General features: G+C 39.9%; 1 protein-coding gene across 1 annotated transcript; it reads left to right on the top strand.

Moving 5' to 3' along the window:
- The first annotated feature begins 7,236 nt into the window (after positions 1 to 7,236).
- On the top strand, positions 7,237 to 23,365 carry LOC139980330 (uncharacterized). The gene is made up of 10 exons (XM_071991935.1): positions 7,237 to 7,641; positions 9,796 to 9,931; positions 12,053 to 12,231; positions 13,407 to 13,742; positions 13,872 to 14,921; positions 15,105 to 15,246; positions 15,597 to 15,781; positions 16,862 to 17,194; positions 18,125 to 20,340; positions 21,700 to 23,365. Exons 1-10 carry the CDS (start codon positions 7,554 to 7,556, stop codon positions 21,892 to 21,894), a joined length of 4,860 nt encoding a protein of 1,619 aa, XP_071848036.1. The 5' UTR covers positions 7,237 to 7,553; the 3' UTR covers positions 21,895 to 23,365.
- The last annotated feature ends 1,912 nt before the right edge of the window (positions 23,366 to 25,277 follow it).

Genomic DNA, 25,277 nt, shown 5'->3' with positions numbered 1-25,277 from the left:
GAACATAAATTCATCAGTCTTCCTGTTTTCTTTTTATCCATATTTCTGTAAATCAGAATATCGTAATTGTAATTGTCTTGGATATTTTAGACCTCTCTAAAGGAGGGAGGGGAGGGGGTGGGTGCCAAAGTTACTTTGGATCATCTACCCCTTCACCCAGGCATGGTGACCCCAATCCCTGGTACGCGCGCATCCCTCATCAAGCAACCTGCATTTCTTAATAGCCACCAAACACTACTTTCATTTGCGACAATTGAAATTCAGACGGCGTTTTTGGTCCTCACAAAGGGGGCTTTTGTTCATTATTCTATAATACTACACACTGTGCAAACTTACAGATCCTTAATACTGTATTAAACAGGGACATCCTGGAACATTCTTAACAAAACTGAAAATGATTTTCTGGTTATTCTCTGAAAACACGTCAATAAAGTTGACTATATGTGTGACAATACTGTTCAAGTTCATACGTAATTTCGCCTTTCATTTAATAAGTAATTTGAATTAAACAACCCGAGTCCAAAATTGCTGTTAGTTGAACCTACTACGTTGACCGATCAGAACGCTAGCCGCTCATCCAAAGTTACATACATGTGAGTACTAACTGCGTGGGACAGTGACACCATGCCTCAGTAGCACCATGCCTGTATGTATACTAAAGAACAGTAACACCATGCCTCAGTAGCACCATGCCTGTATGTGTACTAAAGAACAGTGACACCATGCCTCAGTAGCACCATGCCTGTATGTATGCTAAAGAACTGACACCATGCCTCAGTAGCACCATGCCTGTATGTATACTAAAGAACAGTAACACCATGCCTCAGTAGCACCATGCCTGTATGTGTACTACAGAACAGTAACACCATGCCTCAGTAGCACCATGCCTGTATGTGTACTTAAGAACAGTGACACCATGCCTCAGTAGCACCATGCCTGTATGTATACTAAAGAACAGTAACACCATGCCTCAGTAGCACCATGCCTGTATGTGTACTAAAGAACAGTGACACCATGCCTCAGTAGCACCATGCCTGTATGTATGCTAAAGAACTGACACCATGCCTCAGTAGCACCATGCCTGTATGTATACTAAAGAACAGTAACACCATGCCTCAGTAGCACCATGCCTGTATGTGTACTACAGAACAGTAACACCATGCCTCAGTAGCACCATGCCTGTATGTGTACTTAAGAACAGTGACACCATGCCTCAGTAGCACCATGCCTGTATGTATACTAAAGAACAGTAACACCATGCCTCAGTAGCACCATGCCGGTATGTGTACTACAGAACAGTAACACCATGCCTCAGTAGCACCATGCCTGTATGTGTACTAAATAACTGACACCATGCCTCAGTAGCACCATGCCTGTATGTGTACTAAAGAACAGTAACACCACGCCTCATTAGCACCATGCCTGTATGTATAATTAATAACTGACACCATGCCTCAGTAGCACCATTCCTGTATGTGTACTAAAGAACAGTAACACCATGCCTCAGTAGCACCATGCCTGTATGTGTACTAAAGAACACTGACACCATGCCTCAGTAGCACCATGCCTGTATGTGTACTAAAGAACAGTGACACCATGCCTCAGTAGCACCATGCCTGTATGTGTACTAAAGAACAGGAACAACATGCTTCAGTAGCACCATGCCTGTATGTGTACTAAATAACTGACACCATGCCTCATTAGCACCATGCCTGTATGTGTACTAAAGAACAGTAACACCACGCCTCAGTAGCACCATGCCTGTATGTGTACTAAAGAACAGTAACACCATGCCTCAGTAACACCATGCCTGTATGTGTACTAAAGAACAAGATATATTCTTCATCGAAATGTTGAGATGGTGAAAAGCAGACCCAACTATTATGAAGATAAACTAAACGATCGGAACTGATTTTCATCAAGTTAACAATTTAGCAAAATAAATCACTTATGCGTATAATGTAGTCCCTCAATTACCGACAGTTACAATAATTCTCCTCCGCCACAAAATTGACTATTGAGGCATGAGGGGCAGACAATCACATGTCATATACTCAGGCTACTGCTTATTCCAACCACATATTGAAACAGAATCACCTTAGCGCTCAATGTAGAGTATCGGTTGATATCATGTGAAATTTTGATATTTTTCAGCAGATTGACACATCACGCAGACATGATCTTCATCTGCTCAGTCGGTGTTAATTGCTAACGATTAGTGGTGGCGGCTTATCCAGACTCATCCATTGGTACAATCAGCATTGAACTGAAAGCCATGCAAGCAGGGGCGTCAACTCGATTTGAAACGTAGGGGGGGGGGGGCCGTAATCGATTCGAGTATTCCGGCCGTGAGTATTATCTAAGCGGAGCGCCACCATCGGTTGGCGCGCAGCGTACCTTGAAAAATTCAGATTTCAATACCTGCCAGATCGCTGGAGATGGCACTTGCCAGGCTGGATAGGAGCCATCTACTTGCGTGATTTCGGGACAAAATGACAAATTCGTCACTCAATAAATCTGCAATAAAGTTCATGCGGCCTTAATTTTTGTTGGATTATTTCTTTTATTAGTGATTACAATTGACATGGACATTATAACCCAGTGCAAGTTGACAAATGATGCGGCGAACTGGAAACCCCAGCCCCATTTTGCCCTATGTTTCAGGATAGAATACCCCTCATTTGTTCAAACCCATGACATCTAACAATCTGTGAATAAATTTACTTCGAAATGGGCACATTATATTGCACCAAGTCGGTCAAGGAATGACCCCAGGGCCTCAGATATAGACCTATAGGAAAGATGTCCCAAAATGTCCCCGGACATATAGGCGAAGGAAGATATCCTCCGCGATTGCATGTAAGTTTCTCGTCTTGCCGTCCCGGGAGTCATACCACAAAATGGTGCATTTCCTCATACGCCATTATTAATAATTTAAGTACTGTAACTAACTAATTAGGCACAGTTCGTATAGTGAGCTTAGCGCAAATTTGGCCAAAAATCATCATACGCCAGCATGTTAAACCACCAATGACTTGTTAATGACAAACTTCCAATGGGACTGTGTCACTTTAAATGTTTTGCTAGGTCTACGAGAATACATTTCTATAAAACTTGAAACAAGGAACGCAAAACAAACAACTTTAATTATATTTCAGGACCTCACACATGCGCATGTATTGTCAGACATACTAATGTGTATATAGTTATATATATAGTATATATAGTATATATTGTATATATATATATATATATATATATATATAAATATCTATATCTATATCTATATCTATATCTCTATATCTATATCTATATATCTATATCTATATATCTATATATATATCTATATATATACTATATATATATATAACTATATAAACAGCAGGTTACGTATTCACGTATTCGCTGAATAAAGCTGATATTCATCCGTGAATAAATGTTCTACCTAAGTCGCGTAGACTAGTTTCTTAGCGCCGCACACCCACCCCCCCCCCACCCACCTCAAATAACACATTTTGTGACAAAACAAGACGTGTGCAACAAACCTTCATGGCTTATAAATGTCAATTATGACCATTTCGAAATTACTTTTTACGGTGGTTAAGCCTAAATTGTGGCATTTTGTTAGTACTTGATAGTGGCTAATGCTGGTTGTTGTTGATGGTACAACAGCTTTTATATGCTATGATTCAAAGTAATATGGTTCAATTGCAAGGTGCAACGTGGTGACTACACAACAATGTCTAATCTCATAGTTGAGCGACTGATCATACATGGTCGTTTTCGTTACATCTGTCAAGGCAATAAAATACAAATGAACTTACGGAATCCTCTCGGCAGGCAGTCCCGGTCTATATAGTTCGATAAGAATCCATTTACAGTTCCACTATACACTGGTAAACATAACATTCCTGTGTGTCACGAAGATAAAATTACTAAATAATACATCGTAACTTCTTCTTCAGTGAGAGGTAGGCTGAGTAATCCAGGGCTGTTCAGCTACAAAACAAAGAATAATTTTCTGGCAATGGTCAAGTGATACATGTCTTTCTTCTAACACATGGCTGGCGTAAACCTCAGCATGGCGGCGAATAGTACTTATTTACGCAACATGTAATACTGAACACACACCCCTGCGTTCGATGGTCATATAAGCTATTGCAAACATCCTAGTAGCAAATGACCAACTCTTTGTAGATTAAAAAACAATTTCAAGAATTCTATTCACATTACTATAAAGAAGGTAAACAAAAGAGTTAATTCACTCCACCGTGCAAGCTCATCCATATGCATGTTTACAGACTAAGGAAGGCCGACCGAGACTAAATACATGGTGACCACGTGACACCGAGATCAAGATCGAGTCATATAAATTCGAGAACAAACCGTTCGATCCGAAACAAGGCCGCTGGTCGTGATTCTGTGCGATTGGAATAGGGAAATACATCAAACTCTTCACTTTCAAAAATGGAACTTCGCTAATAGCTTCTTATCTGACGAACCATGAAAAATGAGAGGGTTTCACCATGCTAAATACTACATTTGGTATATGACAGACCTCCGTTATTTTCACAACTGTATTTGCCTGCAAATACGCAGTATTGTAGTGCGCGTGGAGTGCTTGCAGTATTATAGGAAGAACTGTTATGTAGTTCATGGTGTTATTTTTTGGGCGGACAACACACCAGGGAGTGTAATCATGTAGGTACATACAAAGTATGGGCGCTTGTGAGCACCGTGACATGCTCAGAATAAGTTGGCTACGCAGCTGGCCTCTGAAACAGGAAATGTACAGAGACTATATGAAACTTTGAGTTTCAACGTCCAGTCATGTAGGTATCGTTCACTTGGCCAGTAATGCCAATATTGTAGCGCGCACTACAATACTTTAGAAAAGTCAACCAGGAAAGAACCTGGGCACGAAAAACCAAACGACTGACCCGCTCTCAACCCCAGTCTCCTTGCATCGAGACTGTGACTGTGTGATCATCGTCAGCCAAAAGGCGCGCACTGCAATAATGAATACATACAGGCCATGAGGCAGTTACGTTTACGACCACGAATGTGGGAAAAGTCCGCAAGGGCTTATGGATTACATCATCATCGGGTGCATGGCTCCCAACTGAAATTTGGAATCTAAAATTATAAAAGATGCAATAGTATTCATGTGTTACAGGGTTGAAACCGTCGCTGTTTAGTTTTGCTTATTCATTACTAAACTCACATCTAGGAGAATCGGTCTAGCTCTTATAATGAGCATCGGTTTTTCAAAAATGCTTTCAAAATTTTACCGTTTTTACGCAGTTTCCGTTAGTTTTTAACAACTATCACTGTCATTTTCAGTCATTAAATGACGTTTCATCCATGAACAGCACCGGTGGTACATCGAAACATAAAGAAAAACATAGCATCAAATCAAACATTATCTCGGTTTTATGTTGTCCTTTTTCGGTACGCACGTATACTCACTTTAAGGCTGGGAACGAAACCAATACCGTTTTCGAAAACAACAAAACGTGAATTTTTCGGTCTGAAGGTATAGTAACGATGATTATATAATAAGTAATAAATAATGATTTATCACGTAGGCAATTTCAAATACTTTCTATATTATAACATTAGGTTCCTCACTAGCAGTGACTAGCGTTAGGCTACAATGGGCCCTCGTAACAATATGTATTCATTTGCCTTTGTCGTTTACCTCCATTTCTGTAACATAAAGCCTGTTCAAAGTATCTCTTTCGAGATCCGGCTTTAGGAATCACAAATGATTTTCGTGATTTTCGCATCATGTTTGATCTCTAGAGTAAGGCAAAATATGTCACCAAAAAACAGAACTAGTATTGTTCGATACAGGCAGTGGCGTAGAAAGGTAATTTTGAGTGGGGGGGGGGGGGGCGAAGACTGATGGCCGGCATGGGGGAGGGGTCTCAGGGGAGGGGGTGTCCAGGTGGCCTCAGATGCAATTTGGTGCAATATAGCACACTTCAACCCACCCACTCCATTTTGTATATAATATTGCATTTTCACCTGGCCTTAGATGCAATTTGGTGCTCCAAATGAGATTTTTTTCTCATTTGGAAATGAAATGAGGGTTTTCTGACTTGCGAAGAAAATATATATTAGCTAATCAACCACCCCCCCCCCCCAAATAAGTCTCAAGTGAAGCGATAGGGAATCGTTACATCGTTATGCGATTTTTGTTTTGCTTCTCAAGAAAATTTTGCTTGTGTAGGAGCCACCGTGTTCACAATAGTTCCAGACTTTCACTGAAGTTGACGTTGCATAACCTTTGACCCACACCAATTTCGTTAGCCCATGCATGTTTCATGTTCATGTGCATACTAAAAATATGATGAAACTCCAATCTGCACTCGTTATGTAGTACACATAGTAAAATTTCAATGTTAAACTGAAAGACTAAAACCAAAGTTTGTCTTGTTTCTGAGAGGAACTTATACAATTTCTTCTAAAACATTGAAATTTAGCTGCGATAAAACCAAAGTTTGTCTTGTTTCTGAGAGGAACTTATACAATTTCTTCTAAAACATTGAAAATCAGCTGCGATAAAACCAAAGCTCCGGGTAGTTTATTTCCATGCACTTAATAAATGAATTTTTCTTCATTTTGATTATCTATTGTTTTAATATTTTGACGATTGCCTGCTGATTGTGGCGTTTCCCTTTTTCGTTTAATCTTCTGCTTTATTGTTCTTTATACTCAAGTTTTAGTATAATAGCCCATTCCAAAGTAATTTATTCGTAATAAATACAAAATATGTGTCTCTTAAGATGGTGAATGAATACATTGCTCTGTATTTTATCTTCTTCTTAAGCAATGAGACTTTCGTTTCTCAGGCAAACAATATGCAAATTCTTGGCCCAGTTGTGAAACATATTTCCAAAATTGTGAAGAATATATGCATTACCTATCTCAAAGTAGTGTTCTTATTCCTTTCAAGTTAAACCAAATGTCTTATAGATATTATATATATATATATATATAGTTTATTCCTATTGTCCGAGATAAATATTATTCATCATTAATACAAGTTTGTAAAACGACGAAAACAAAATGCTAATTTGAGAGAGCGACTTGTGATAAAAACTTTCAAGTTTGCAAAGATAATAGAGAGTTCAGGGAGCTTATTCTGAAACTGTTATAACTTATATACTAGCGAGATGTTATTTTAATGTACCGTCTAGGAGCTGATGGTTGTAAACGTATGTTTGCTACTGACTGCGAATGGAAATTATGATCTTTTGTTTAATAATCGCTATTTGATTCACACTATAAGCTACATATAATCAAAGTATGTGCATTGACTGTTTATTTTGCTAATTCAACGTCCGGGCATCCGGGCAAGTTCCAATGTTTGTTGTCGCTGTGCCTGATGTGAAGTGATACAATGTAATTATTTCTGCTTACTGAGATAGGACTGCTATATAGATGTCACTGTGTTTTAGCACAGAGCGAGTGTGAAATTGACCGTTGGGTATATCTCAAAGTAACAATTGGTATTGTAGCATTGATTTGATTGAAAACAGACGGAAATGTTCACAATGTCTAGAAGAAGACCATTCAAGTGCATATTGATTGCTTACGTCATCTCTCTGTTGCTGTATCCTACAGTTTATTCTGGTAAGTACATTTCTACTCTGTCATACATTGACAATTTCAATCCACACATTCAACTCAAACCTGCACATGTCCACGATTACGTTAATGAAAGGTATTTCCGCCGGGTGAATCCTCCTTGCCAGTTTAGACCCTACTGAGAATATTGTGGAACTAAGTCATTATGACGTCACTCTAGATTTTATTCTCGTAACTGAGTTGTCGTCCTGTATAACATCGGAAGAGTGAATCTTCACTAGATTGTCCAACTAATCAGAAACTTATAAGTTAAAAACATCAGTTATACATAAATATTTCATAAAATTAAATTTTTTAAAAGACTGAATTTTAATCGACCAAAATTTACAGAAGCTATAGGAGATTGCTAAATTCCTCAATGTTCAATGATAATTAACATTTAACAAGAATCTTGACAACGATGTTAACCACCATGAATCAGTGACGATGAGAGGTTCTCCTATATAATATAGAATATCTTGCTCCGGGGGGGGGGGGGATAATGTTTCCAGACTGCAGTTCTGTCAGTCTAACGTGTGGTTCCATATTGTTTCTTTAAGCAGTGATTTGCTTATGTCTCATCTTGAAAGTAAACATTTCTCACGGTAACCAGTTTTAGCATATGAACACATGTCACTATAGTGTTATTAGATGGTTATTTCGTCTAACATCAATTGCAACAATATATATGGCGGTAGTTTTCGATCTCAAATTCCTTCAAAGGGCTGGCTTTAGACAGAATTTTAGTCATGATATATCCAATCCAAATTATGAAATGAAATGTTAGTAATGTCCTGGTCCGATTTCATCAAGATGCAACAACTCTGGACTGCTCCTTTGAGGTTCATTTGATGTTGTAGTCGGCTCCTCAATGCAGGCCAAATGATAAATGCAATCAATTGTTTATCACAAATCTTATTACTCAGTCCACAACACTGATGTGCTTTTAACTAACTTCAAAAAAAAAAAAAAAAAACAAGCACCAAAGAAGACACTGAGCAGTACAGTCCTGGTCAAATTTGTAATGTACGATAAAGTTAATGTTATTTGAAACTACAAATGTCTTATAGTTATTGTAGTGCGCGTGCGCGCTATCAATATTGGCAATACTGGCCAAGTGAACGATACCTACATGACTGGACGTTAAAATTTAAAGTTTCATATAGTCTCAGTACATTTGCAGTTTCAGAGGCTAGCTGCGTAGCCAACTTACCCTGAGCCTGTCACGGCGCTCACAAGCGCCCTCACTTTGTAGGTAACTACATTACCGTCCTTGTAGTGTGTTGTCCGCCCAAAAAATAACACCATGAAGAACCGAAAAGTTCTTCCTAATACTGCAAGCACTCCACGCACACAACAATACTGCGTATTTGCAGGCATATGTCGTTCTAGTTTACAATTGAATTTTGTGTTGCATCTGAGGAACAGACCTATAACGGTCTATATGTTAAGCTACTCAGTAAAGTCACTTCAATTGAATGCATCAGATGTTTACAGGGTCATTTCTCAAAAAGTAAAGTGATTTATAAATATAACTTTGACCGACAACAGTATTTCCTATATCTGCATTTCAAAATGAGTTTTCTGCCTAAAGTATGCATCCTTTAATAAAGATATACTTCAAATACGTAACTGATGTGGTTGTAAAGTAGATCAGTGGCGTCGGAAGCTATTTGGGATTGGTACGGCAGATCAGAGTGTGGCCATCTATCATAATTATCGGGGGGACGTTTGGTAGGGCAAACTACGCTACGCGCCACCATAGTTGGCGCGTAGCGTAATGGAGAAAATTTTGAAAAAAATCCCTCCTAGATTGCAGGAAATGGCACTTCCCGAGCTTGAAAACAAGACCCCTGCCATGCCATGCCAGAGAAGTCACATTTAGAATACTTGCCGTCATCATTATTGAAAAGTATTGAAAAATATACCTCCCAGATGCGTTCTCCCTTGTCTGTTTTTGTACCCGATTAATCTTCTGAAACACATTTTTGAAGTATGTTTCATTTTGGTTCTTTATTTTATGGCCTTTTTTTTCTTAGTCCTACTTTTTTTCTTTTCTTTTTTGCGCCGTGAATATTGCCCCGACGCCCCTGTAGATGTTTTAACATTATGCTTCTCTTTTCCTTTCTACCTCCTCGCCCGTTGGTTCTCATTCTCCAGCGAGTGATTACAGCGTACGTATCAGTTACCATGGTGATTATGCTAAGTTGGGTTATCTTGAGGTTAGTTACGACAATACCTGGTACTCTGTCCACCCGGACACCTTGGACAGGCCTGCCGCTACCATTGCTTGCAGGTTAGTATATATTTTGTTTAGGAAACTAGGAAAACACCAGTTTACTGATCTGTGTTCCCATAACAAGCAGAGAACATCTGCAGCCCCGTTTCTGCCTTTCGTTGCAAGATGTATTGTAATATATCATCATAAACATGAATAAGAACATGTATATTCATACTAAGCTTGCAATGCTCATTACTCTTGAATATTCAAACCAAAAGTCGGTCTCAAATCCTGAGCCGAAATCAGTGTGGTTTTTGCACTCATGAAGTATACAGAACAAGAATGAATAAAAGTGCATATTTTATTCCTTCACTATTCCCGCTGTTGCTGCGTTCACGAATTCCTGTTTATTGAGTAGCAACATGCAAGTTCATGTTTTGAACACACTGCGAGAGGCGTAGGAAATGAGAGCGGCGAGAGTAATGGAGGCTGATTAAACCAGCATAATATGGTGAAAACAAGATCGAATAATTAAGCGAATGGACTACACATTCCAAACTTTAACTATTTCAAAGTAATTCCTCCCTCTGACAGGAGGGTTAACACAGTCGCAAACACCCTCCTGCGCGTCTGAGAATAACTATTTTACGAAACAATTCGTGCCCCCCAGCCGAATGCCCCACTCCCTCGTGGAGCAGTTTTGGTCCCTCAGTCTGGTCCTCCAAAATTGCCAAATTCCTGCTTCATGTTTTACCAAATTTTTTCTGTTTGCGAAAATATGGAATTCCTTCAATCTCATACGTTACACATTGTCATATTGGTCAAAAATGCTTTATTTATTCATACCAACACAGCCGCATCAGTGGCATGAGCAAGGGGCGGGGGGGGGCGGGGGGAGGGCACACCTTAATCGTTAGTCATGGGTAACATTCGGTCGAGGCATTTTTACAATGGGACAAATTAGACTATTCCTTTGAGCGGTGCAATCCCCTTTTTCTAAAAAAGTCACAAAATCAAAGAAAAAATTTAAAGTACAAATGTGTGTCTTGACCTAATATTAGTCCTAATTCATAATTCATAGTCTAAATATGCCTGAGAATGATCTAGTTTGGTGTCTAAAAACTCATTTTTATAGGAAGGACACCCATGCTCTTATTTAGGAGTGGGCTTCTACGACCCCATCGCTACACTCCTCATTTATAAAGTCATTGGTTCACCTCTGGCCTTTTCTAAAAGGTTCATGCCCCTACCTGCATCAGCCGGGGAAAATTTGGAATTTGCCGCCCCCCCCCACTCCTACATTAGTTTATATAGAAATTGTCATTGCGTTTGCAAGTTACGACCTGCAATTCCTTTCCAGTCAGGGGAGGGTGAGGGGGGGGGTGGGTGTGGAACAATTAACAACTGCACGAACCTTCCCATGAACATTGTATGATAACATCATATGGGTGAAAATTCCTTTTTGACACCCCCTCTTGCCCCTGCCGCTTTTGAAATCTTAAAGAAAGGCCCTGCGGTGGTACCTATTTATTTTCGAAATATTGCTTTACCAATCAATGCAGTCGAATTCTGGGAGCGGGTGGGTATCGAATTTGACAACATCGATTTGTAAAATTATGTATATAGATACACACCCACCCCTTCCCCTCCCCTCCTTAGCTATGATATTTCCCGTCGAATAATAGGCCTTCTAAATGCAACAATCCTCTTTCGAAATTTGAGTTAACTGATGAAATTGCAACGTAGTCGAATAAAATGGAAATCCCTTTAGCATAGAGACACATCCGCGAATAAATCAGGCTAAAGCTACTGTCTGAAGTAATGGCATACCTTATACAAGAGCAGACTTATGGAACGCGAAAAGGGTCAATAACAAAGGCGTGAGTGAACTTTATTAAAGTCGTGGTAAAAGTTACAACAGTATGGAAATAACGACGTGGTATATGATAACGCCCTCCATACGATATACAAGGTTCTCCATACGATACAAGTTTACTTTACCCAATTACGTTGGGCAAGCTATGTCCAACAAGCTTAACAGTTTATGAAGAAGAAAAACATCATATAGTTGGTCTTTTTCACTATATCTTTTTGTGGGTCACGTTGCTGGTATATAGTGACCAACGTTGGGCAAAAGTTGGTCATACTACTTTGGCAAAGTCATTATTGTTAACAGTGCAGATAAATTGATTGCAGGCAACTGGGGTTCGACCATGTTTGTCGAATGAAAGTGACCGATGAAGGAAGAGATAATCCACTGACCAATCTGAACCAATATGTTCAATGTATGGGAACTGAACCAGCCATGTCTTTCTGTGTATGGACACCAACCGTGACTTTACTCAGCACGCAGTATGCACTACTGCAGTGCGTTAGTAAGTATATAGTCATTATTGTCAACTTGCATGGAAATACAACCCGATGTGAACACATTAATGATCAACGTTTTGTGTACAAGGGTGTAACTGTGTTCTGTGTTTAGGTTATACTCTGCAGCAAATATTTTTTGAGACACACCTTCCGTAATTTGTGACCTACACCATAGTATATGTTCAGATCCGTGTAAGGGTGGGGGCGGGGGCGGGCGTGGGAGGGGTAAGGGAGATGACTTATATAATGGGTTTTTATCTGAAATCCAGGAATTCTAAATTGCGTTTACTTACCATTGAAATAATATTATTCTTAAAAAAAAAAAATATTTACTTCACTCTGCTCATACTAATCTCTTGGAAGCGTTCAGTGCTATTCTTGTGACACTTTAAGTTTTAGGGTATACGAACCTAACGTGTTAGGGTACCTATATACCTATACGTGTTAGGGTATACGAAAGGATCCTGCACATAAGCAAGTATTAGATCGTTTTACACATGAGGACAGTGATCTTGTTCTAACCACATAATGTCTTGCTATGGAATACGACCATGCAGAAAACTGCTAACATTTAATAGTTGTAAATCTACACGGGGTTTTACAATATTCCTGCCAGGCAGTGTTCTTACAAGGGGTCAACCAAATATAATTGAGACTATTGAGGCCATGCTTTCTATCCTTCTTGGCATGTGCAAACTGATTACAAGTTGAGCATGAGCTCAGGATAATGTTTAGAACACAATGATATCAACTCTGTTATAGTATATATCGATTTCGATCATGTTACACGTTGTGACGTAAATATGTCATGTTTTTTTACCGTGCATAGCAAAACAAAACACATCTTGAAATAACATGAAGTGACTTGCCTCTTTAAAACAGTGCCGATACAGATTGTCTTACAGTTTCATGTACACGCTTATACACTCAGTGTAACATAACTTTTTAGGCAGGTAGGAACCCGGCATGAAGTGTTAAAATACTAATATCGTGTAGTATGTGTTATCTTAACACGTTGATAAAATGTCCCTTCAGTGACACCATGACACAATTTGTTTGAGATTTAGATATAGAAGCAGGGACAGATGGATGCATATAGGAAGATGGATGGATCGATGGGAAACACGCACTAAATTCAAAGACATGATTCTTGAGAATTGTCATCTGTTTCCTCTTGTAGATGCAACTGACGTGGAACTACGTTTATTCGGCGGAATAGTTTCATCGGAAGGTATACTACAAATAAGGTGTGATCCGGATGACGAATGGAAGGGTTTCTGTGGAGGTGCACAGTGGGATGCGCGTGATTGCCACGTAGTGTGTCTACAACTTGGTCACACGATCTGCACACGTTGGGGTTACGACGAATCCACATCCGGGAATGTATCTAGTGACGTCATCTCTGCAAATCTGTATTGTGGGTTTAACGAATTACAATTACTTGATTGTGATATGTCATGGGAAGGACAGTGTGACGTTGAAGCATACGGTTTAGCGTGGATGAGTTGCTCCATTGGTAGGTCTTTTAGTTGCACGTTCGTAAAGAACGATATCACACTCGATCAATATTTACGTGTGACGTATAGTCTTATATGTAAATCAATGAGATGACGATGCCGTTTTTCTTTCTTTTAATTCACTTCAGATATAGAAATATTAGGCAGTGAGTCGTACCTATGTGGATCAGATCATACGTGCGTTAATCAGTGCGGTAAATGGAAACGAAACGAAGGTTGCAACTGCGACGAGGCCTGCGTCCAATTTCATGACTGCTGTTTTGACTACGACGACGTTTGCACAAGCGAAGACGATTTTGAAATACAGGAACTAACGCACTCAAAATACTCTGACCCTAACCTTCTGCCGTCATACGAATGTAAAAAGACCGGCTTGATCACAGAAAATGATGCGTACGTTTTAATATCTAAATGTCCACCAGGGTTCAATCAGCCTGGAACGGTGCGATACTGTGAACATACTTCTACACATCTTGAAGATATGTTTCTACGGACACCAGTGTACGATGAAAACGGGCTAGTGTTTAGTAACGTGTATTGCGCCATATGCCACGGTAGAAAAGTCACAGACGTTCAGGGTTGGACAATTTCCGTAATTTCGACGCCAGGCGAACCCTTACTGTACGATACCGTATTTGAAGTTAGACTCCCAATTGGTAGATTATATAAACCAAGCGCCAACACTGAACTTGGTAAAGCGCGTCTCTGTGTGAGCACTTGGAATCGATCAACTTCGTGTCAGAGACCGCCTTCTGACGCATCCATAACCCAATCTTCAGCTAAATGTGACCTTTACTTCGCTCCGATAAGTATCTTGAATGACGGAGAAAATATACGTTTCCGTAACGCAGACTGCTTACTGTGTTCAGATTTGCTTGGTGGGCAGGGCTTGCCCCCACCGGAAGGAGCTGGACCTTGTGTTACTTACAAAAACTACAGATGCCATACAGACGGACATTTACCTTGTGGTAGACTTGTCAGTCCTAAATCAGGAAGAACACTGGCTTCTACCCGCCTGAATTTTTCATTTTCGGAGCTGGATCGATATGGACAGAGGGCTGGCAAGTTTTGTTCAAACGAAGACGGGGAAAGTTATGACCCCTTCATGAAAAATTGCCGAGTGCTGCAGTGTCCTAGGTATTTCTCGCATTATGGAAATGAGTGCCTCCCGTCTTCTGGTAAGTAAACGAGAAGGAGGATATAATAGTGTATTTAGTCTGTTACGACTTCTAGAGCTCTTTAAGTTGACTAGGGCAGCGATTCTTAACCTGTGATGCAAGGCATGTCTCAAGGGGGCGTGAGGTTATGTATAGGGATGAATAAATGATATAATGTTTTTTTATATTATTATTCTGATTAAGTTCCAGATGATTTCAAGATCAAGACACGTCTGGCTGGGAACGAGTCTAACAGAGGGTTCGTTCAAGTACAGCATACGAATGGGAAATGGTACACAGCTGTGGATACTTTGTTCAATGACACCGAATCCATGGTACTATGCAGGTAATCTCTCGGTCGTTACATCCACCCCTCCTAAAGAAAATCCTCAGCAAGTGATTTAGAAGTAATCTTCGACTTCACACAGACAGCCTTACTATGTAGTGAACGGGGATGTGCAAAAAGAACCTTCTCTTTTCCATCAGAAAAGCCAGCAATATGCACTGCCCCTCCACCGAGAAAGCTTGCTACGCATTGCGCTGATACAAATGAGATCTACTACACAAGCAAATAGTACACAATATGCCTTCAGTTATATATTATATAAATTAGTTCTTATTTCTTTTTGTGTATTTGAATGGAAACCCAAGCGGTCCAACCATATCCTGAAAATGAATAATTTTCTTCACCACCAGGGAACTTGGCCTGGACTTTGAGCCATTACTCCATGTAAACAAAGGCAAGGATGACCGAGAATTGTATACATTAAAACTGGAATGTCACGGAAATGAAACATCCATGACTGACTGCCATCTTTCCTTTAATGAAAAGCTAGCTGCTGACGTCATAACAGGAAATCGTGTTTACGTGCGCTGTTTAAGTAAGTATTTGAATGTATTTCATTCATATATCTCACAGAAAGCACACCCCTGAAATCGTGTTGGGGTAATATAGCAATATAATTGACGGAATATTAACACGTGTGATGGTCTTCAGCCGATGATTCGGTTGAGACGATCGATAACTAGAACACCTAGCCTACACACTCGGGATGTGCGTTACTGCGCAGTATGTTACATTTAACTGTGAATGGAGTATACATACATTTATTTCTATAAGCAGTTGTTGAGGCGCTTCATCTTGAAAGTGTAGAGAAATAACACTATGAAATAACGCTACGCTACGTCACTAGAAATAACACTACGTCGATATAGCGCGGTTCTGACCATGTCACCAGCCCCCCCCCCCCAAAAAAAACCCAGTCTGGCAAGGCAGCTATTATAGAGCCGCCCTTGGATTCAGCAATGGAACTTCGATATCACTAAAACTGTAACGGCCATAACCATGCAGGAATAATTCTACTGAGGGAATATCCCTTCTAAGAATGTTTGATTCAATGATTTAGTTCTCATAAATATTCAAGCCGCAGTGTCCGTTGAATTCATTTTACACAACCTAATATTTCCGCTTACATAATGAAGAGGTCCCCTCCCATAGACAGACGGTACATTTCTTCAGACTTGTAGATTATTATGAACTCTTTCAAACGATGGGCTCACAAGTGTCGGTCAAAATTAGAAGCACGTGGAGATGCGAATGTAACTGTACGAATGTTAACTATACCGGTGCCTGTGGCCGAGTGGATAAAGGTGGCGGCATTTGAAGCAACGAGGCTTTGTAATCGGGAGGTTCCAGGTTCGATACCCGGCCGGGTCATAGTAAGGTAGGATTTTGAATCCAAGAGCAATCTACGGTTTTCCAATCTGATATAACTTTGTAAATTGAAAAGATTCCAAATTTGAGTTAAAATGTTGAATCGGAAGCCACCCGACGTGAAAGTTGTCATCCCTAAGCTCAAGTTGTGGTATTCTCCCATATTTGTGGTCACTTAAGCATCGTAAATATACTGTAACTGCTGATTATTATGATTATGATTATTATGGTTCTATTCATGGCACAGACACATCCAGTTACTCCATCAGATTGTACGGGGGGATTCTGGCGAGCGAAGGTTTTGTCCAAATACGGTACGAGTCGGAGTGGTTCTTCATTAACGGTGATACTCTACATTGGGATTACAGAGATGGTACGGTAGTGTGCTGGGAACTGAACTTGAGATACTGTGCTTCGACCGACAGACGCCAATTGCGGTCATTTAACGACTCATCCTCAGTCATTAGGAGACAACTCATCTGTAGCGGCAAACACAGGAACGAAACATTCAAATCCTGCCTAGGCCAACCAGAGTACATTACATCAGTCAATGGACTAGCGTGGGTTACATGTGCAATAAGTAAGTACTATCTGTTACCAATAGGCTGAGAATGCATAATGAGGAAATATAATCTTCGAGTTATCGCGATGACTTCAAAACCATCTTTAATGTCGGTATCATCATCATCATCATCATCATCATCATCATCATCATCATCATCATCATCATCATCATCATCATCATCATCATCATCATCATCATCATCATCATCATCATCATCATCATCATCATCATCATCATCATCATCATCATCATCATCATCATCATCATCATCATCATCATCATCATCATCATCATCATCATCATCATCATCATCATCACCATCTCATCAATATCTCTGCCTTGGTCATCACTTTTTATATTCTCTTCTTGTAAGATTTCATAGGATTTTAATTGATTTATTATGAAGCACACTGTCATTACCAATGACCAAAATCCAGTCCGTGCAAGGGTTCATGATCACCGTTCCGCCTATGGCACTTGTTCTGTATTGGCGCTCCATGCTAAACATTTGTCATTTTTGTCCGCGTGTTCTTTTTGACTAGCTCCACCGAAATTGTTGTAATGGCAACTTATTATACTGTACATACATTCTATATAGGCGCAATGACAAAATCACAATAACGTACATACTGCACAGAGTCCAACGTATCGTTCCATTCACTACATCACTTCCACGAAATCCTGATAAATTCAAGGTGGTCTTTTCGAATTCCATTTTGTTCTTCTTCATCTTCCCTCATATTGTTAATTTATACAACATGATTGGCAATATGTGTTTCTCTTTAAACATGAATGGATAAACTTGACGTCAGTTAATTCGACGTACCATGCATAGGTTCGATACAATAATGTTGTGCACACTCCAACTTACGATAGGTCTTCTTGTTTCTATACTCTTATTCTTGACTTTCACTTATCCCCTCACTTCGAATTATGTCTCCACAGCCAGTGATCTGTACTACAATAATGACACATACATCTGTGGCAGTGATCATACTTGTCGAAACAGATGTGGTGGATGGTACGGGGCCTGTAACTGTGACTCCGCCTGTCTCTTCTTTGGCGATTGCTGCGATGATTACAAGGACCTTTGTCAGCCTGCTAAAGAAGATTCATCACGGTTTCACACATTTCCAACCAAAATGGCTTTGAAGCGGTACTCGTGCATCGACTCCAATTATCTGAGTAGAGATATCTATGCTATATCTGACTGTGCTGATGGATGGATTCAAGTTGAAATATCAAAGCTCTGTAAATTAAGAGGCCCAAAATCTGTTCTTAGTTACTTACCAGTGTACGATGACCACGGTGTCATTTACCGAAACCGTTATTGTGCAATATGTAACCGTGTCCCTGTGGAAAATTTCACATCATTCTTATACTCGATCACAGATAAAGCTGTAATTCCCGATATTGGAATCGGAGTTCCGAGAACATGCTTCAATATATTGCAAGGTGAGGGAGAATGTGGGCTTTGTAGTGGTGACTGTGAGAGTGAATTAGCAAACAAGTGTTTCCGCCATTACTTTCCAGTAATGGGGCGCCAAGTGCTTCCCATTACCTACCAGAGCGTCTATTGCGCACGCTGTCATGTCGCCAAAAGTTTCAGTGAGCCTTATGAGTACTGTTCCTTGGACAAATGCCCGAAGAGCTCTCCGCATCAAACGTGTGCCTTTGGGGAATCGAGAAATGCATTGAGCTTGTTGTCTCCTGATAAGTTCATTGTTTTTGATAGCGGGACATCTAATTGCAGCCATCCGTGGCAAATATTTGACCCAGTATTGAAAACATGCCGTTTCTCTGGTTGTCCTTACGGTTACTTTTACCACGAGGGTTCGTGCAAGGAGGGAATCGCGTCTCACAATGCTCCTCAAATTATTCTAGCGAAAGAAAGTCACGAATGTTATCAATGTATGAAATCTTTTCTGTCACGTCAAACTATGGAACCTTTAAAAATCGTTGTGTGCAGCCTTCTTTCAGACGTTTCAACTACTGGGCCGTTTTCGGTGAAAATTACAAGCAAAAACATATTTGACTGGCTTATTGTGTTTAATGCCTTTGATGGTGTTTTAGGAACCAACGATGCAAAGGAAACTATATACCATCAGTGCGGTGTCACCATTATAAATCTCAGTCTTGAAGAGGACGTTCTACTTCAGACGACGCATTGCACCTACGAGAAAGACATAGTGGAATCGACTGCAGAGTTATGTCAAATGACGACAGATATCGATGTAGCTACATATGAGTATCAGCCAACAGTCGAATACTTCTCTAGTACTTTTGCGAATGATTTTGACATTTGCTGGAGAGATCTGATGGCGAATCTTACTTGTTCACTTTCTCACAGTGAGCCGTCGTCGAGCAATGTCGATGAACTCATACTAACATTCGATGGTAAACTCCTTATTCCGGACTACTTATTTTCGAGCATACAAAGACCTACTGACTTGAATCTAAACTACACAATTTGGATTTGCTCATATAATGACAACATCCTCATCTCGGAAATAATTGAAACATTTACTGATATTTGTTACGCAATATCTGTCGGAGTGACGTTTCTGGCCTTACTGACTTTCCTCAAGTTTTCTCAGCAGCTTGGAAACGTAGCTGAGAGGTGTCGGATAAACCTTATAATGACGTTGTCGATGGCGTACGTATTTCACTTTCTGAATCGAGTTCTAGGCGAGCATGATGTCATCTGCCAACTTATCGCCATGTGTTCACACTACATTTGGAATGTATTCTGGCTGTGGATGTGTATACCCTTCTACAAGATGGTGTATAAGTACAAGCAACAGTTGACTCAATCTCCATTCACTTTTCGAGAAACGGGCAAAACTATGCGATACATGTTTCTCGCATGGGGATTGCCATTGGCTCTTACACTGATATGCGTTTTCCTCAGCCAATGCCACTGCACACCGACTGATCATGAGATACAATACAAGGGCGATGGTGACCACTGCTTTGTAGCCGGTTATCTTGCCGTCTTAGTTACGGTGATATTTCCCGCTGGAATGGTAATGTTGTATGCGGTGTTCTGCTTGGTGTATTCCTTCAGAGCTTTACTGAAACACAAGCCGTTACAAAATAATTTCCAAAAGGCTACTGGTGCCCATGCAGAGCTTTTAGCTGAAATTCAAGACAATTTTGTAGTGAGTTTTAATTTTTTCTTTATATCATATATTTTTATTTTTGCTATTGATGATGTTATAATCCATCCATCCATCCATCCATCCATCCATCCATCCATCCATCCATCCATCCATCCATCCATCCATCCATCCATCCATCCATCCATCCATCCATCCATCCATCCATCCATCCATCCATCCATCCATCCATCCATCCATCCATCCATCCATCCATCCATCCATCCATCCATCCATCCATCCATCCATCCATCCATCCATCCATCCATCCATCCATCCATCCATCCATCCATCCATCCATCCATCCATCCATCCATCCATCCATCCATCCATCCATCCATCCATCCATCCATCCATCCATCCATCCATCCATCCATCCATCCATCCATCCATCCATCCATCCATCCATCCATCCATCCATCCATCCATCCATCCATCCATCCATCCATCCATCCATCCATCCATCCATCCATCCATCCATCCATCCATCCATCCATCCATCCATCCATCCATCCATCCATCCATCCATCCATCCATCCATCCATCCATCCATCCATCCATCCATCCATCCATCCATCCATCCATCCATCCATCCATCCATCCATCCATCCATCCATCCATCCATCCATCCATCCATCCATCCATCCATCCATCCATCCATCCATCCATCCATCCATCCATCCATCCATCCATCCATCCATCCATCCATCCATCCATCCATCCATCCATCCATCCATCCATCCATCCATCCATCCATCCATCCATCCATCCATCCATCCATCCATCCATCCATCCATCCATCCATCCATCCATCCATCCATCCATCCATCCATCCATCCATCCATCCATCCATCCATCCATCCATCCATCCATCCATCCATCCATCCATCCATCCATCCATCCATCCATCCATCCATCCATCCATCCATCCATCCATCTATATATTCTATCTATATATTCTTATCTTAACATATCGATATATATATATATATATATATATATATATATATATATATATATATTTATTCCTGATTAGATTTACTTGTATAAAAGTTTTCGATAATCGACAATAATTACCTAAAGTTTGGGATAATCAGTTAGAAGGATGAGTATCCTACTAACGTTTAGAATGAAAATGACTTTTCAAAGCGATTTTTTTCCAGGTATTTATCTATGCACAGCTGTAGGTATAAAATTAAAGTGTTCCTCAAGGTCCCCCACTCCTCATCACCATTGGTATAAGCAAAGACAATTAACCTACATATAACTCTTAAAGACGCAAAGGTTCATAGACTTGTATAAGCAACGTGATAGTCGTTACCAAAATAGTAATGATTTGTATTGCTTGTTTTCATTTTGTAGCTATACCTTGCACTCTGCATTACCTGTGGGGTCGGATTTATGAACCACATCTGGCCATCATCGCTTCTCGGAATTGTATTTTCACTGCTCAGAGCAGTTCAAGGAACCCTGGTCTCAGTTATCTTCATGGTTCGCAGAAACGCCAAAGCTCTTTGGTTTGATGCTTTACTTACTGAAAAATTGACAAAAGAGTAGACAAACTACAGAAGCAGTAAGACTGGCAGCAAATGATACATTTATTATTTATTATATTTATCAGTGTATTTCTGTAATGCAAATGAAGAAAATGCCATTCTCGTTTCATCCAACTTCCAAAGTCCATTGCGTAGGAAGAGGAGTAGGAAGAGGTGGTAACATAGAAAATCTTTCCTCCGACTCCTCCACTTTTTATCTAATGGGACCCACACTCCACGGCAATGCTGGATTATTCAGCTGGACCTTTCGCATTAGCAAAACGAGTAACAGGGAATGCAATGACTAATTTTGTTTTATTCTTTGAGGCGATAATCCGTCAATTTTCTACTATATAGTCAGAAAAATGTCGATAAAAACACTTCAAAATTCGACATACGAAGGGAAATGTTTGCTGAAACATCAAGCATTCAATTGTTCTTGTTAAACTTTCCTTCACCACCTTAATCCTAAAATTCAAGTAAATTTTATGTATTGAGATTAAAATCGAACTTTTGGGATAAAAACAATTTCCAGGAAAAGGTCAATTTTTTTGAAATGAAACAAATTCTCTAACTTGGAAGTTAATGTTTAGATGAAAAGCCAAAGTTTTAAAGGGCAAAAAGTTCAAATTTCAATATAGTCATAATTTCAATGGAAAGGACCCAAATGTCGAAATTTTAAATAAACTTACGGATAGATTCGAATAAAACAGTCAAATTTTAACAACACCAATAAAAGGCGACATTTTCAGAGGAAAACCTCGAAATTTGTAGGAAAGAAATGTAAATGTCTGTATAAAAAGTTGAACGTTTTAGAGCAAAAATGCACAGATCATTAACATGATATATCTAAGCTACTTTAAAGCAGTGTTCGTGGTTCAATTCAACACAAAAAAAAATAAACTTCAAACAATGTACGTATAGTAACTGTTAATTTGCATAGTTTTTATGTTTGACGAGAACAATATATATATATATATATATATTATATTATATTATATTTTACTTACATCACCAACAATGTCATCGCAGGACCACATTGTTTAACGCCTCCATGCTATACAGCTTTGGTATTTTAAGAAACTATATGTGTTTATGTGTTTTATGTGCTTTAAATATGTATGTTGAGAATATATGTTCAGATACACGCAGTCATGATGGATCTATATTATTTCATTTGTGTGACGGGAGTGAATTCCCATCTTACCTCCGCGTTATCATGAAATCACTCCTAGGACCCACTGTTAAGCTCAGTCCTAGGACCCACAATAAAGTTTCCTATAGGACCCACTAGAAAGTTTTGCAATACTGAAGATGGGAAAAATATTGTTCCTTGGTTTGTCAGTTTGTCATATCTTTGATGTCTATGTTATAGCTTCACGAACTTTTTTAAAGAACGAAATTGTGTGATTTATCTTCTAATTATAAAGTGACTCGTCCTCAAGAATTTGTTTTCACTTCACTCTGTCAAACGTGAATGTGGACTAACCTCACCAACAACTCCGTGACTATGAGAGCTGGTCGTTTTTTTTTTCCTTCTTCAAAGAGAAGATGACGAGAAACATATCACCTAAACAGTTCCCATAGACAAGTGGATGACTGGGGAGTCTTACTGGATAGAGGTACGGAAGGTAGAAGGGTTCACCTTGCACATGCAAAATGTGAAATTAAGTAAGGAATCCATATCTAACTTCTAATGCCGTTAGTCCCTCCGCAGTTCACCATATAAACTGATGTACAATACTGCGATAGACGTAACAACTATCAGCACAACCAACCTGCTCCAACGGACTGACCAGTAGTCTAGTACGGCCATATAGTACACCACTTTATACATCTACTGCATATATCAGCTGTCAGCATATATTAGCATACTCAACACCAGCCTTGGCTAACACGTAGCAAAGTCCAGATTACTGATTGATTTGGGACATTATCAACGTCATTGTTAAAACACACAAGCTACAGGGTACCATCCGTTCAGTCTTTAGACAGTGGGAAGGTGTTACTTTTTCTGTAAACATGGAATATGTGTGCCGACATAATTTTGTGTCGTTTCTGAGACTATTTCGGTGTTCCAATGAAACAATCGTGGACAATAACGAAGAAATGTGACATGACTTCTCAAAATAACATGGGTCATAGCTATAAGTTTCAAAACCATCCAGATAAGTCAATAAAAGTTATGTAAAACATCACTGTATACACATGAGTCTAAATAAAGTGTAGCCATAACTATGTCAGATCACCTCACAAAACGGTCGAGGAAGGGACAATACAAACTGAAAAGAAAGAAGGCCGAGAAGAGTAAAGGGAAATATTAAAACTCACCCGTTTAAATCAAGGTTCCTTCCTCGAATAATTGCTAGTAGTAGTAGCATGGGCGTCAACAGGTGGGGGACGGGGGGGACATGTCCCCCCCCCCACTTTCAAAAGTGGAGGGGATGTCATATCATTTGTCCCACCCACTTTTCAGAGTAGTTATTAAAAAAAATCACATGCATATGCGCGATTTTCTATTTAAGGTCAAGAAATCTGGACTCCCTGGGCCCCTGCTATCTATGACTTGCACCGTCATTTATCTCCCATTCTCCCAATATCCTAAAATCTGCCCATTTAATTCGTTCGGGGGGGGGGGGGGGAGACCATTCGAAAGTGTATTGAATCTTGCACACATGTTGTTTGTATGGGTTCCAAGGGATTAGGTAAGCCATACAGGTAGATGGTGATGAGTTACTATGTTCATATCACTACCTCCAGTCCCTTGGATTGGACGGACGAATAGGGGTGTAGGGGTTAAGTAATTAAGGCTACATGTATTCGCCGGATATGGTAGATCTTTATTGTTGAGTGCCGGCTAGGCGCTACACACGCTCTGCGCGCGGTGCCTTTTTCTGATTATTATTATTAAAGTACCTGGGCACATAACAACTGACGTCTCGCACCTACATGCATGTATTATATATACCACTCCACTCATCCCGGAGGTGACGGCGCCACTTTTTCAATATTTCGTTTGAGATGGACGCTGTGTAATTCGTCTCCCTTGGTTTCAGAACGGCATCTTTCTACCAGTACTTTCTGTCGGAATTTAGTTTTGTGAGACAAAATTTCTCCTCACAGATCTGGTTCTGATGTAACTAAAAACGACTCAGGAAGGCCGTCTCCTGCGATCTAGTGGGTCTTATGTTCCCAAAATTTTCTGGTACGCTACGCGCCAACCAATGGTGGCGCTCCGCTTGGATAGTATAGTGTCCCCCTCACTTTCTGAAACCTGCTGACGCCCATGAGTAGTAGGCGTACTGTTGATTATATATAGATCCATATGAAATATTATGTCTAGCAGAATTAATACTGGCTGGATTCTGAAGGGTTTTCCGGTAGCTGTGTGAGCCTACTATACAG

Source organism: Apostichopus japonicus, chromosome 14 (genome assembly GCF_037975245.1).
Source record: "Apostichopus japonicus isolate 1M-3 chromosome 14, ASM3797524v1, whole genome shotgun sequence".
In the NCBI taxonomy this organism is placed as follows: domain Eukaryota; kingdom Metazoa; phylum Echinodermata; class Holothuroidea; order Aspidochirotida; family Stichopodidae; genus Apostichopus; species Apostichopus japonicus.
Note: the sequence above shows the minus strand (reverse complement) of the source record. Positions and strands in the feature narration are given on the sequence as shown.

What these genes read in the sequence shown, in the direction of transcription:
- LOC139980330 (XM_071991935.1), top strand. Translation starts at nt 7,554, where the DNA reads ATGTTCACAATGTCTAGAAGAAGACCATTCAAGTGCATATTGATTGCT. An exon ending in GCCGCTACCATTGCTTGCAG is followed by an intron (nt 9,932 to 12,052) that starts GTTAGTATATAT and finishes AATTGATTGCAG; the next exon opens with GCAACTGGGGTTCGACCATG. An exon ending in TGCACTACTGCAGTGCGTTA is followed by an intron (nt 12,232 to 13,406) that starts GTAAGTATATAG and finishes TTCCTCTTGTAG; the next exon opens with ATGCAACTGACGTGGAACTA.